Source organism: Pantherophis guttatus, chromosome 6 (genome assembly GCF_059756535.1).
Source record: "Pantherophis guttatus breed Tessera chromosome 6, ASM5975653v1, whole genome shotgun sequence".
Lineage (NCBI taxonomy): Eukaryota > Metazoa > Chordata > Lepidosauria > Squamata > Colubridae > Pantherophis > Pantherophis guttatus.
This window is the reverse complement of record NC_142068.1, coordinates 3,650,624-3,666,285: the sequence shown is the minus strand read 5'-3', so window position 1 is coordinate 3,666,285 and position 15,662 is coordinate 3,650,624. Positions and strand designations below refer to the sequence as shown.

Below are 15,662 nucleotides of genomic sequence, written 5' to 3'. Positions count from 1 at the left end.
CAGAGAAGAGCAACCAGGATGATGAGGGGACTGGAGGCTAAAACATACGATGAACGGTTGCAGGAACTGGGCCTGGCTGGTCTAGGGAAGAGAAGGACCAGGGGAGACAGGAGAGCATCTTCCAGTATTGGAGGGGCTGCCCCAGAGAGGAGGAAAGGGGTCAAGCTATTCTCCAAAGCACCCGAAGGCCAGACAAGGAACAATGGATGGAAACTGAACAAGGAGAGATTCAACTAGTGGACAACCATTTAGATAGGAGCCAGCCGTGTGCTGCAGCTGCCAAAAAAGCCAATACAATTCTGGGCCGCATAAACAGAGGGATAGAATCAAGATCACGTGAAGGGTTAATGCCACTTTATAATGCCTTGGTAAGGCCACATTTGGAATACTGCATTCAGTTTTGGTCGCCACGATGTAAAAAAGATGCTGAGACTCTAGGAAGAGTGCAGAGAAGAGCAACAAAGAGGATTAGGGGACTGGAGAGGCTAAAACATATGAAAAATGGTTGCAGGAACTGGGTATGTCTAGTTTAATGAAGAGAAGGACTAGGGGAGACATGGTAGCAGTCTTCCAATATCTCAGGGGCTGCCCCAAAGAAGATTTGGGGGTCAAGCTATTCTCCAAAGCACCTGAAGGCAGGACAAGAAGCAATGGGTGGAAACTAATCAAGGAGAGAAGCAATTTAGAACTAAGGAGAAATTTCCTGACAGTGAGAACAATTAATCAGTGGAACAACTTGCTTGCAGAAGTTGTGATTGCTCCAACACTGGAAATTTTTAAGAAGATGTTGGACAACCATTTGGCTGAAGTGGTGTAGGGTTGGACTAGAAGACCTCCAAGGTCCCTCCCGACTCTGTTATTCTATTCTATTCTAACCTGGAAATAAGGAGGAACTTTCTGACAGTGAGAACAATCAACTCATGGGACAGAAGTTGCCTTCAGAAGTTGTGTGAGTTTCATCCCTGGAAGCTTTCAAGAAGAGACTGGACTGCCATCGGTCAGAAATGGTGTAGGGTCTCCTCCTTGGGCAGGGGGTTGGACTAGATGACCTACAAGGTCCCTTCCAACTCTGTTAATCTGTAATAATCATCCCCCCAGCGATTAGAATGCCCCCCCCACTCTTAACACTCTTCCAGAAGGCGCCGAACAAGTAGACGGCAATATAAATTAAATAAAACAAACAAACAAACAAACAAACAAACAACTGGAAGAATAAGCAGGTTTTGTGGAGTTGTCGAGAAGGCCGACCACAAGTCTTTCCACCGATGAGGGAGGAAAAATAGCGAAGTTGGAATTGCTCAGGGCACACCAGTAAAGGAGCTTCAAAGTACAGGTAGTCCTCGACTTACGACCACAATGGAGGCCAAAATCTCTGTGGTTAAGCAACGTATTTGTTAAGTGAGTTTTGCCCCATTTTACGTCCCTTCTTGTTAAGCGAATCACATTTTGCACAACCTTTTCCCGACAAGCAAAGTCAGTAGGGAAGCCGGATTCACTTAACAACCGGGTCACTAAGTTATCGACTCCAGCGACACACTTAACAAATGTGGCAAGGAAAGTCGTAAAATGGGGCAAAACTCACTTAGCAACATACATTTTGGGCTCAATGGGTGTCGCAAGTTTGAGGTCTACTTGTATTCTATTTTCAAAGAACTCTAAATTTGGTGAGAGTCATCCTGACATGCAACTCAACAGTGACCCCTCCTGGTGAGATCTGGGAGAACGATTTAAATGGTTCAAAGTGGGGATTTTCAAACAGAATATAACAGAACAGAACAGAACAGAACAGAACAGAATAGAATTCTTTATTGGCCAAGTGTGATTGGACACACAAGGAATTTGTCTTGGTGCATATGCTCTCAGTGTACATAAAAGAAAAAATACGTTCATCAAGAATCAGAAGGTACAACACAGTGGTGAAATCCAATTTTTTTTACTACCGGTTCTGTGGGTGTGGCTTGGTGGGCGTGGTGTGGCTTGGTGGGTGTGGCAGGAGAAGGATCCTGCAAAATCTCCATTCCCACCCCACTCCTGGGGGAAGGATATTGCAAAATCTCCATTCCCACCCCACTCCTGGGGGGAAGGATATTGCAAAATCTCCATTCCCACCCCACTCCTGGGAGAAGGATCCTGCAAAATCTCCATTCCCACCCCACTCCTGGGGGGAAGGATATTGCAAAATCTCCATTCCCACCCCACTCCTGTGGGAAGGATACTGCAAAATCTCCATTCCCACCCCACTCTGGGGCCAGCCAGAGGTGGTATTCCGCCAGTTCTCCGAACTGCTCAAAATTTCTACTACCGGTTCTCCAGAACCTGTCAGAACCTGCTGGATTTCACCCCTGGTACAACACTTAATGATAGTCATAGGGAAACGGTCAATATACATCTTAAGGATACCAGCAACAAGGTTACAGTCATGCAGTCATAAGTGGGAGGAGAAGGGTGATAGGAACGATGAGAAGATTAATAGTAGTGCAGACTTAGTAAATAGTTTTACAGTGTTGATAGAATTATTTGTTTAGCAGAGTGATGGCGTTCGGGAAAAACTATTCTTGTGTCTAGTTGTTCTGGTGTGCAGTGCTCTATAGCAGGGCTCTCCAACCTTGGCAATTTTAAGCCTGGAGGACTTCAATTCCCAGAATTCCCCAGCCAGCTTTGCTGGGAATTCTGGGAGTTGAAGTCCTCCAGGCTTAAAGTTGCCAAGGTTGGAGAGCCCTGCTCTATAGCATCGTTTTGAGGGTAGGAGTTGAAAGAGTTAAAAAAAGGAATATGGGAACAATAGGCCACCCGGGACCAGAGTTGTGGTTACACTGACTTATGCTACCAATCTCACTATCAAGGGACTGGGAAGGCTTGCAATGTCAGAAATGCAGGTAGTCCTTAATTCTAAATACTGAATCAATCTATATTAAAAGAGAAAGAATTTATACGAACAATAGCAAAAGAAATGCTAAGAGCCTTGATAGTACAGTGGTCTAAGCATCCTGTTATTAACACAGCTGCCTGCAATTACTGCTGGTTCAAATCTCTCCAAGGCTCAAGGTTGACTCAGCCTTCCATCCTTTCTAAGGTAGGTGAAATGAGGACCCAGTTTGTGGGGGCAATAAGCTGACTTTGTATAAATATACAAAAGTATGAAGGCTATTGCTTAACACATTGTAAGCCGCCCTGAGTCTCCGGAGAAGGGCGGCAGATAAATCAAATTTAAAATAAAAAAATAAAAAATGGAGGTTAAAAAAAAAAAAGAAATACAGGGGGAAAACTCACTTAACAACGGTGTCGCTTAGCAACAGGAATCTGGGGCTTAATTGCGGTCGTAAGTTGAGGACCAACCGTATCAAGATGAGAGGTGACACCATGCAACTGTTTTTTTTACACGTATTGCATGCAACGGGTGCAAAAAAAGGGGGTGGGGCTTCGACTCTTGACTTTTTTGACCTCTATGGGCCCGAGACCCCCCCCCCATGCCTGCCCCAGGGATGCCCTTACCATCTTGCCATTCACTGTGGCCTCCAGAGAATCCACCAGCTCAGCCGTGACGCCAATGAGGTTGTGATAATCAGCCTGGATTTTGTTGAAGCGCTTGAGGTAAGTCATAGTTTTGCGTTCGGATTCGACCAGTTGTTGGTGGAGCTGCTGTAACGTTTCTGCAATAGGATGGGAGGAAGGAGCAAAAGAAAAAAAGGAAAAAATAAAAGAGAGAGAGTGAGTGAGTTGTAGTGATGTAGTAACAAGTGATGCTGCGTAATCGTTCCTGGTTTGTTCGAAAAACTCTGTTCTGTTTTATTTATTTTCTCCGTGGTTTAAGTTACCGTATTTTTCAGAGTATAAGACGTACTTTCCCCGCCCTCCCAAAAGGGGTGGAAATGTCTGTGCGTCTTATACAGCAAATGTTGCCGAAGCCCCGCCCACCCACCAGGCCCCACCCACCGGCCATTTTTGGCCTCCGCACACCCCGTTTTAGACCCGTTCCAGGCTGCGGGGATCGCCACAGCACATCGCTGCCTCTGCGTGTCGCGTTTTTGGCTGTTTCCAGGCAGCGGGGATCATCACCGACGATCCCCGTCGCCTGGAATCGGCCAAAGATGTGCCGTGCAGAGGCCAAAAATGAGACGTGCGGAGGCTGAAAATGTGACGCACGGAGGCCAAAAATGTGATGTGCAGAGGTGGCAATTGGTGGCGATGTGCTGTGGTGATCCCGGCAGCCTGGAACAGGCCTAAAACGGAGCGTGTGGAGGCCCCGCCCACTCACCGGTCCCCACCCTTTGGCTGTTTTCGGCCTCCGCACACCCCATTTTAGACCCGTTCCAGGCTGCGGGGATCACCACAGCATATCACTGCCAATCACCGCCTCTGCGTGTTGTGTTTTCGGCTGTTTCTAGGCAGCGGGGATCATCACCGCTGCCACCGCTGATCCCTGACGCCTGGAATCAGCCGAAAACGTGCCACAAGGAGGCCAAAAATGGGGCACGCGGAGGCCGAAAATGCAATGCATGGAGGCCAAAAACATGACATGCGGAGGTGGCAATTGATGGCGATGTGCTGTGGCGATCCCGGCAGCCTGGAACGGGTCTAAAACGGGGTGTGTGGAGGCCAAAAACGCAACATGTGGAGGCGGCAATGGGCTGTGCCGATCCCCGCAGCCTGGAACAGCTGATTGGCGGTATTCTGGGAGTCCGATCCAATCAGCTGCTCGTGCTGAATCAGGCTGCAATAACATGCTGAAGTTGACCAGGCTGTTTGCTGTTTGCTGCAAAGACGCTAGCCAGATGAATATCGATGGATGCTGGGAGGTAGAGGCAGAATTTTTTTTTCTTGTTTTCCTCCCCAAAAACTAATGTGCATCTTATACTCCGGAGTGTCTTATATTCCAAAAAATACGATAGATCAAAAAATAAACCTTAGCAACAAAGGAATTTTTTTTTTTAAAAAAATTGATTTATATGCCGCCCTTCTCCGGAGACTCAGGGCGGCTTACAATGTGTTAAGCAATAGCCTTCATCCTTTTGTATATATTTATACAAAGTCAGCTTATTGCCCCCACAATCCGGGTCCTCATTTTACCTACCTTAGAAAGGATGGAAGGCTGAGTCAACCTTGAGCCTGGTGAGATTTGAACCTGCAGTAATTGCAGGCAGATGGTCTTAATAACAGGGTGCTTTAGATCACTGTACTACCAAGGCTCCTGGAATCTGGAGAGGCTGATCTCAATTTTTATTTTTATTTTTGCAAAATTTATTTTTTTTAAAAAAATTGTAGCACGATATATGGATGTCAGGTAGCGGCATCACTATAGAGAGTCCTCGATTTATGACCAAAATTGAGCCCCAAATTTCTGTTGCTAAGCAAGATACTTTTCAAGAGAGTTTTGCCCCATTTTACAACCTTTCTGGCCACAGTTGTTAAGTGAATCACCGCAGTTGTTCAGTATGACCCCAGGACATTGCAACCGTCATAAATATGAGTCAGTGGTCAAGCGGCTGAATTTTGATCACGTGACCCTGGGGTTCAACTATCGTATGTGTGAACAACAGCCATAAGTCACTTTTTTCAGTGATGTTGTAACTCTGAGCAGTCACTAAACAAACTATTGCAAGTGGAGGGGTCCCTGTATTTCTGTTTTACAGCATAACTGCACCAACAGCAAATCTCTGATTTATTTAACAACGGCAGTGTTCATTTAACGACCGCCACACACACACACACAGACACACAAAGATTGTAAAATCAGGTCAGTCACATTCCTGACCTATGGCCATCACGACTTATGATCATGATGGGCAGGCTCCATTATGGTTGTAAATCGAGGACTACCTATATACTCTCATCATCTGGAGAGCTACAGGTAGTCCTCAACTTACAACGGTTCATTTAGTGACCGTTCAAAGTTGCAACGGCACTGAAAAATGTGACTGATAACCATTTTTCATACTTACGACCGTTGCAGCATCCCCCGCGGTCACATGATTTACATTCAGACGGTTGACAACCGACTCACATTTATGACGGTCGCAGTGTCTCGGGGTCACGTGATCCCCTCTTGCGACCTTCCGACAAGCCGAGTCGATGGGGAAACCCGATTCACTTAGCAACCATGTGACTAATTTAAGAACTGCAGCGGTTCCCTTAACAAATATGCTGAGGTCGTAAAATGAGGCAACGTTCACTTAACAAATTTCTCACATAGCCCCATAAATTTTGGGCTCAATTTGCGGTCGTAAGTTGAGGACTTAACTCAACTACGGATAGCCGAAAAGGCCCAAATTCTTCATCGAGTAGTTAGTACGGATTTACCTTGGCTGCACTGGGTGTTCTCTTTCTGCGTTGTGAGAGGATGAGAGCTAAGGAAAATGGGCTTTTCGGCGGCGGGTTGAGCAGGGATGGGCAGCTGTGGCCCCTTTCCGATCTGTGGACTTCCACTCCAAAGAACCCCTCCCGCAGTGGTGGGACCTGAATAACTTAATAACTAGTCCTCTGGCGGGGTAGGCGTGGCCGGTTGGTCATGTGACTGGGCGGGTGACATCACTCATCACACCCAGTCCCGCCTCCTTGCCGCTTGCCTCAAAGGCAGAGGTAGGAGGTGGGCTGCTGCCGTTTCGCACCGGTTTGGGAGAACCGGTAGTTAAGATTCTGTGCAGTTCAGCGAACCGGCAAATCCCACCACTGCCTGTTTTTCGGTCCTTTTCAGGCCGGTTTTTTTTTGGGGGGGGGCTGTTTTCAAGGCTGTTTTTGGGCCGAAAATCGGGCCAAAGTCGCCCAAAAATCGGCCCAAAAAAATGGCCAAAAAACAAGCCGGGGGGGGGGGGGCAGCCAGTGATGGGATTTGCCGGTTCGCCAAACTGCACAGAATCTTAACTACCGGTTCTCGAACCGGCAGCAGCCCACCTCTGCCCTCCCAACGAACCCCTCCCTCTTTTTCACAAACCTCCCTCCCTTGTAACACTGATGATGTCACCTAGTTGGACAATGATAATGAAAGTCTTCAAAAAACCCACCGAGCTTAGAGAGCACCAAAGACCCCGCAGTCGTCCTCCTTCTCTCCACAAACCCTCCTCCCTTCTAGCACTGATGAGGTTCCCTAGCTGGGCCATGAAACGTCCGCAAGAAAATAACCAAGCTCAGAGGGGACCATATGAGTTCACTGTTCATCCCTCAGGTGCAAATATTCTCTTCTATCAGATGAAGATCTGGACTTTGGTGGGAAAGGAATAGAATGAATCAGCAAATTGGGAAAAAGTGAGGTCTCTTTTCTCAAATGCTGCTTCTTACCAACTGTTTTCTTTCGCCCAATCTTTGGATTAAGGATTGGGAATAGACTAGACTAGACTAGACTAGACTAGACTAGAATAGGAGAATAGACTAGACTAGACTAGACTAGACTAGACTAGAATAGAATTAGAATAGAAGAATAGAATTAGAATAGGAGAATAGAATAGAATAGAATAGAATAGAATAGAATAGAATAGAATAGAATAGAATAGAAAAGAATAGAATAGGAGAATAGACTAGACTAGACTAGACTAGACTAGGAGAATAGAATAGGAGAATAGACTAGACTAGACTAGGAGAATAGAATAGAATAGAATAGAATAGAATAGAATAGAATTAGAATAGGAGAATAGAATAGAATAGAATAGAATAGGAGAATAGAATAGAAGAATAGAATAGAATAGAATAGAATAGAATAGGAGACTAGACTAGACTAGACTAGACTAGACTAGACTAGACTAGACTAGACTAGACTAGGAGAATAGAATAGGAGAATAGACTAGACTAGAATAGGAGAATAGAATAGAATAGAATAGAATAGAATAGAATAGAATAGGAACAGAATAGAATAGAATAGAATAGAATAGAATAGGAGAATAGAATAGAATAGAAGAATAGAATAGAATAGAATAGAATAGAATAGAATAGAATAGAATAGAATAGAATAGGAGAATAGACTAGACTAGACTAGACTAGACTAGACTAGACTAGACTAGGAGAATAGAATAGGAGAATAGACTAGACTAGAATAGGAGAATAGAATAGAATAGAATAGAATAGAATAGAATAGGAACAGAATAGAATAGAATAGGAGAATAGAATAGGAGAATAGACTAGACTAGAATAGGAGAATAGAATAGAATAGAATAGAATAGAATAGAATAGAATAGAATAGAATAGAACAGAACAGAACAGAACAGAACAGAACAGAACAGAATAACAGAGTCGGGAGGGACCTTGGAGGTCTTCTAGTCCAACCCCCTGCCTAGGCAGGAAACCCTACACCACTTCAGACAAATGGTTGTCCAGTCTCTTCTTAAAAACTCCCAGTATTGGAGCATTCACAACTTCTGGAGGCAACTCGTTCCACTGATCAATTGTTCTCACTGTCAGGAAATTTCTCCTTAGTTCTAAGTTGCTTCTCTCCTTAACGTATGTCTTAAAGACAGAACACCAAGCATAATAATCAGCCTTCGATGTATAATTATTACGTTGATTGACCAGTTGATAAAAACGTAGCAATTAAAAAGAGGTACCGTAGTGAATCGAACTGGGGATTTTGAGTGTGCGCTGCCTCTCATACGAGACTTGCAAACGCCGCCAGAGGCTGCCAGAGGCTCTCATTATTCCCAGCCTGAGAAAATGTTCCCTCCAGTTGATATCATACGATAACATCCTGTTATCTAAAATGGGAATTCCTCTACTGAATTTTCAGTCTTCTCAGTCGGTACAACTGCATTCCCTTAAAGACATTTTCGGAAGGATACATATAAGGTCAGAAGCCTCGGGCTGTCACTGGCCTTGAGTGTTGCGGACAGAAATTCTTCCAGTCTCGTTTTCAGATCCGATTCCCAAGAATCCTGAAAAACAAACACACCCACCACTGGTGAGAATCGTTACCGAATACGCAGAGCTCATTAGTTTTGCCATCTCGGCCAACTCACTGAAGCCCTGTGAAACTAGCGGCATTGCTCAGAGATAATATTTAGGGCAATTTTATAAGACACTGGAAGACATTAGTGGAGTGCCTGTGAGTTAAATACAATAATGGACTTTGAAGACAGGCTTATTTTAGCTTTTTTTTACTTTAAGAGGTTTTCTTTCATAACTAACAGACGTTGGGTCGGCCTGAACGAGGTGTTAGATTTCTATATTTGAAATATCTCTTAAGTAACCGTGGTGTAAAATGGTAGTATCCGTCTGTGGCCATTTTCATCCCCTCTCAGTCCAGACTGGGGGTTAAAGGTATTGCAGAGGGTGTTGTGGCTCCGTTACCTGAGCCTGTGTTATCGGCAGGAGAGGACTCCGAGAGTGAAGGAGAGGAGTTGACAAGGCCTCCCTCTCCAGGACCCTCCTCTCTGGCAATGCCTTCGGTGTCCGCCGAAGGTCAAGAGATAGGGCCGGGGCCAAGCACGTCCACGCAGCCACAGGTGGACAGTGATGAGGGAGATGAGTCTTGGCTGGATCCTCGGCAGCGTCACAGAGATAAGCGCGCGCAGCAGAGGAAGAGGCGTGCCAGAGATTAGGCTGAGTCACTGGACCACACCCCACAGGGTATAAAAGAGGGTGTGGTGGCCGGTTCAGCTCTGTGACAAGCAAAAAACGGATATCGGACAACCTTCTTTCTATTTACTGGACTTTGTTGATTATTGTGTATTGGCTTTGTTCCCAGACGAAGGGAGAAACTCCCCCCTCGTGAGTAAAGAATACCTGGCAGCCAGCTGCTGGGTTGTTGCCAATTCTGATACCAGATAAAACTGTTGTCGGCTGAGTTCTTTAGCTGTTGCCTGTCTGTGGGGGTGCGTGTGTGAGATGGGAACAGAACAGAGGGGACCAAAATGGAGCTGGTACCCCTGATCACATCCTACACAGTTCTTTCCCCCTCCAGAAGGAGAGGTTAGGGAGTAGTAAAGTAAAGGCCAAATATACAGCCTCTTTAGTACCGTTTCCCCCAAAATAAGACCTATCCCGAAAATAAGCCCTAGCGTGTTTTTACGCATGCGCCTAATATAAGCCCTACCCCCAAAATAAGCCCTACCCATTCTGTCCGTTTGCTCACGGTGCCACCAACATTAGGTGAGTTGAGTGGGGGGTGGAGGTGCCCCACGTGCCCCGCACCGGCTTACCTCAGGGCCCCCACAGCCAGGCTACCCATGCCCCGACAACTGCTTCATGGCCGCAGCGTTGGCGCATTGCTCAGCCTCCTTCTCCGTTGCAGCCACAAGCAAACAAAAGAAGTGGGCCGGTGGCCACGTGGGGTCCTGCTGGATGGGGCTGCCAGAGCCACCACCATAACGCGATACAGGTGTTGGGATGTGGGTGGCCTGGCTGTGGGGGCCCTGAGGTAAGCCGGTGCATAGCACGTGGAGCAGTTCTACCGTCCACCTCATGGTGGCAGCACTGGCATGCTACGCGGCTTCTTGCCCCACCACGAGGAAACAAAAGAAGTGTGCCTCCCATACATGGAAAAAAAATAAGACATCCCCTGAAAATAAGTCTTCCGGGTGGTCTTCCGGGTGCGCTTCAAGGTATTGGTTCTCATCTTCAAAGCGCTCCATGGCTTAGGGCCCGGTTATTTACGAGACCACCTTCTGCCACCGATAATCTCCCACCAGCCAATCCGCTCCCACAGAGAGGGTCTCCTCAGGGTGCCGTCAGTCAAGCAATGTCGACTGACGACCCCCAGGGGGAGAGCCTTCTCTGTGGGGGCACCCGCCCTCTGGAACGAGCTACCCCCAGGAATACGACTGATCCCGGACCTCCGTACTTTCCGCCGAGCGTTGAAGACCTTCTTATTCCAGCAAGCCGGACTGGCTTAAAATTTTAATGGGCTATTTTATGGGTAAAGGGTTTTAAAAAATTTAGGGAAGCCAAACTGATTTAATTCTGTTTTAATTTATTTTAATTTTTCTACTGAATGTATTTTAATTTTGGCTGTTCACCGCCCTGAGTCCTTCGGGAGAAGGGTGGTATACAAATTTAATAAAAACAAAAACAAAAACAATAAGTCCTAGTGCTTATTTCAGAGCCCAAAAGAAAATAAGACTTTTATTTTCGGGGAAACACGGGTAGTTGCTGGGAGACTGAAAACATGAGCAGTGGGCAACTGATGGACTCATCTGCAAACATGGGCCAAAGATCATAAATATCAGTCAAGTGGCTGGGACAAAGATTAACAAAATGATAAGCGTCGAAGGGGCCTTGGAGGTCTTCTAGTCCAACCCTCACTCAAGCGGGAGACCCCATACCGGTCCAGACAAATGATTCTTTAGTATGGGCGTTCCTAATATGCATCAAAGACGGGAAAACAACACTTTTCGAGCACTTCAGACACTCGAACGTTTCCCGTTGGCCTGATGAGTGCCTACAACTCATCTAGAAATGAATCTCTTCTGCCTCAAAGGGAAGAAAGCCCGTGAAGGCCGCCTGGTCAGATCCTGGAGCAGGGATCTTTGAGTTTAAAAACCAAAAGAAGAGTTTGCTGGAGATTTTGTTCTATTCAATTACCTGGGAGTGGTAGGGTTGGAAAGAAAGCAAGATAAATTTGCTCAGGTTTTAGAAAGGAAGTGTCAACGCCTTTCTGTTGACGGGAAAGATAAAATCAACCTGGACTTCTAGTTGGAGAGATTAACCAGGTCATGTTAAGGATTTGAGTCCCAAAGGTGTTTTTTTTTTTTTTTCAAGAGGCAACTGTCAGGCAACTGGAAGCCATCTTTTGCATTAGGCCTTCAGGCCTGCCACATATGCGGCCGCGCGGGTGATTACGGGAGCGACGTGATGCTCCCATGTAACACCTCTCCTGCGGGAGCTGCACTGGCTCCCGGTGGTCTTCTGGGTGTGCTTCAAGGTGTTGGTTCTCACCTTTAAAGCGCTCCATGGCTTAGGGCCAGGGTATTTAGAAGACCACCTTCTGCCACCGATAACCTCCCACCGACCAATACGCTCTCACAGAGAGGGCCTCCTCAGGGTGCCGTCGGTCAAGCAATGTCGGCTGGCGGCCCCCAGGGGCAGAGCCTTCTCTGTGGGGGCACCCGCCCTCTGGAATGAGCTACCTCCCGGAATATGGCTGATCCCGGATGCCCGCACTTTCCGTAAGGCCCTGAAGACGTTTTTATTTCAGCAAGCCGGCCTGGCCTGAATAAGTTTTATGGGTTAGTTTTTTAATTGTATAGCTTGGGATTTTAAATTGGGAGGCCGATTAATTTAATTTATTTTTAATTATCTTAACTTTTATATTGTATGTTATTTTAATTCTCGGCTGTTCACCTCCCTGAGTCCCTTTGGGGAGAAGGGCGGGATATAAATTCAATAAATAACAATAATAATAATTTACTACTGTGGGAAACTGGGAGGGGGGATTGTATGGAGCATGGGTGATATATAGTCATAATAACCTTCCTTTCTCAGACAGTCAAGGACATCTTGCCCTGCACCTGGAGTGACATTACTGGGAGGCATCTCCAGTTGGGATGGTGCAATGATTGGACCATGTAATGGACATGTAGGTGTTAGGCAGGGGCCTGGACTTTCCTTTGTGTGGGGAAAACCTGGAAGCTTTCAGATTTGGGTTTTCCCAGATATGCCAATAGGACATCTCTAATAAAATAGAAGAGCCTTGGTGGTGCAGCAGATTAAAGTGCTGTTAAGTAGCACCAGCTGCCTGCAATTACTGCAAGTTCAAATCTCACCAGGCTCAAGGTTGACTCAGCCTTCCATCCTTCCGAGGTAGGTAAAATGAGGACCCGGATTGTGGGGGAAACAATAGAATACTGCTTGGGGGGGGGGGGGCAAAGCCCTACTAAGCAGGTATATACAAAAGTAGGAAGGCTATTGCTTAATGCATTGTAAGCTGCCCTGAGTCTCCAGAGAAGGGCGGCATATATAAATCGAACTAATAAATAAACAATAAATAAATAAAATGGAACTTTGAGGAAACAAGCCTCGGAGTTTTCTTTCGTTGGGGGTGTTACTTGGAACCCTGACATTAACTGGACTTTCTGGTTTTTCTTTGAAGACGTTTCACTTCTCATCCAAGGAGCTTCTTCAGCTCTGAGAGAAATTCTTCAGAGCTGAAGAAGCAGCTGCTTGAATGAGAAGCGAAACGTCTTCAAAGAAAAACCAGAAAGTCCAGTTGCCTCTTGAAATAAAAGCACCTTTGAGACAAACCATGACCAGATTGAGAATCTCCATAGACATTTAAGGATTTGAGGGAAACTCAAATCTCAGCCAGATTTGCTTTACAAGGACGTTATACAAGCATGGCCGAGAAATTAAAGTCCCATTTCCCATCATTGGGGCCAAGACGATACAGGTAGTCCTGAACTTACAAACCACAATTGAGCCCAAAATTTCTGTCGCTAACGGCGACATTTCTTAAGTGAGCTTTGTCCCATTTTACAACCTTTCTTGCCGGTTGTTAAGCGAATCATTGCATTTGCTAAGTCAGTAACATGGTTGTTAAGGGAATCTGCCTTCCCCATTGAGTTCGCTTGTGAGGAGGTCCCAAAAGGGGATCATGTGACCCTGGGATGCCGCAACCGTCATAAATATAAGTCAGTTGCCAAGCAACCAGATTTTGATGACTGTCACCGTGACTGTGAGGATGCTGCAGTGTGAAAAATGGTCACAAGTCACTTTTTTTCAGTGGTGTTGTAACTTTGAGCGGTCACCAAACAAACTGTCGTAAGTCAAGGATCGCCTGTATTCAGCCTGGCCTAGGCTAAGCGTTCGGTTCAGGGGTGGGTTCTACATTTTTTTTAACTACCGGTTCTGTGGGCGTGGCTTATTTTGTGGGTGTGGCTTGGAGGTCATGTGACTAGGTGGGCGTGGCTAGCCGGTCAGAGTCATTTCTGGAAGGTCCTCGCACTTACGACCAAGTCCTCGCACTTACGACCCAACTCCTTTGTTTGCTTTTAACACTGATCAGCTGTAGGGCGGCCCTTTGAAGCCCCCCGGCAAGAGTTTAAACAGGTTTTTTCCCTCTAGTCATCAGCTGGGACTCAGGAGGCAGCAATAGATTGGGGGTGGGACCAAATAAAAGGTAAGAATAACGGGGGTGGGAGGGCGGGGTGGGGAGAACCGGTTTGGTGACGTCATATCGTCACCGCTACCGGCTGGGCTGAACTGGACCGAACTGGGAGGAACCCACCACTGGCGTGGATTGATGGTCATGTGACAATTATTTAGGATTTAGCAGAGGTACTGGTCTACCAGGCTTTTAACTGCTTGCAGAGCTGTACCGGTCTACTCATTTATTTTTGCAGGCACTGGTCTATTCATTTGTTTTTGGAGGCACCGGTCTACCACCAAACTGCCTTTTACCACTGATCAGCTGTACGGCGGCCCTTTGAAGCCCCGCGGCAAGAGTTTAAACAGTTTTTTTCCCTCTAGTCATCAGCTGGGACTCAGGAGGCAGCAATAGATTGGGGGTGGGACCAAATAAAAGGTAAGAATAACGTGGGGGGGGGTGGGAGGGCGGGGGGGGGAGAACCGGTTCAGTGACGTCATATCATCACCGCTACCGGCTCGGCCGAACCGGACCGAATCCTCCACTGGTTAGGTTTCCCCAATCGATCCAGACCCAGGAGCCGCCGTTCCTGATCAAATCAAGGACGTACCTGGAAAAGCTCTTTGAAAGACGGGTGGATCATAGGGTTGGGCACGAAAGGCAGGGCGTAGAAAGGCAGGAATTCCGTTGTCTGGCTCAGAGCTGCCCCTTTGGTCTCCAGGTAGGTTTTGAAATATGCAATCCTTTCATCCAAAGCTGCTTTGTCCTGAGGAAAGAAAGAAACCTGAGTCAGACTGAGGGTCTGAGATGCCTAAGTGTAGTACAGTAGTGGCCAAAATTATGGGAACCTTTTGGGAAAAGTGTATTTCCTAAAACTTGCTAATAACACCACTTTTTTGGGGGGGAGTAGTACCATAAAATTATATATCCATGGAAAGATAATTTAATCAAGAATGTAATGCAATAACTTTTAGGAAGGATTTGCTCTTAGAATAACAGTTACAGGATAAAGAAGAAAAGTGAAACACGCAGAAAAAGCGAGATATACAAAAATGATCACCATAGAAAAAATGAGATATACAAAAATGATCCCCATGTCAGTTAATCCTTCGTTAGGTAACCTTTAGCATAAATGACGGCCTTACAACATCTTCCCATGGAGTGAACCAAGTCTTTGAGTTCTGCAGCTGTTCTAATGTGAAACCAAGATTGAATGATGGCTTCTATTAACTGGGTTTTATTGCTGGGTCACTTCTGACTAACAAGTTTCTTGAGTCGGCTCCATAGATTTTCTATTGGGCTTTAAGGTCTGGGCTATTCCCAGGCCATCCCAGCAGTGGAATAGGATTATCTTGACACCAAAAAAAAAAAAGTAGTGTTATTAGCCATCAAACCTCAAAAATACACTTTCCCCAAAAGGTTTCCACAATTTTGGCCACATGTGTGCTATCACTGATAGGTCAAAGTTGAGACTCTGGAAAGAATGCCTGGTGGCTCAGCAGACTGATAGCATTGTGATTAACACCAGCTGCCTGCAATTACTGCAGGGTTTGAATCTCACCAGGCTCCAGGTTGACTCAGCCTTCCATCCTTTCTAAGGTAGGTAAATTGAGGACCCAGTTTGTGGGGGCAATAAACTGACTTTGTATAAAATATACAAAAG

General features: G+C 46.1%; 1 protein-coding gene across 2 annotated transcripts in view; it reads right to left on the bottom strand.

The window, feature by feature from the left end:
• ARMC9 (armadillo repeat containing 9) overlaps window positions 1–15,662 on the bottom strand; it is a 138,813-nt gene that overhangs the window by 100,732 nt on the left and 22,419 nt on the right. For both annotated transcript variants that reach the window (XM_087872020.1, XM_087872019.1), the window contains exons 5-8: window positions 14,610–14,765; window positions 8,760–8,852; window positions 6,298–6,322; window positions 3,493–3,650 (exon numbers count right to left, since the gene is read on the bottom strand). In XM_087872020.1, the coding sequence (XP_087728146.1) occupies window positions 3,493–3,650; window positions 6,298–6,322; window positions 8,760–8,852; window positions 14,610–14,765 (432 nt within the window). The remainder of the gene's footprint in view (window positions 1–3,492; window positions 3,651–6,297; window positions 6,323–8,759; window positions 8,853–14,609; window positions 14,766–15,662) is intronic.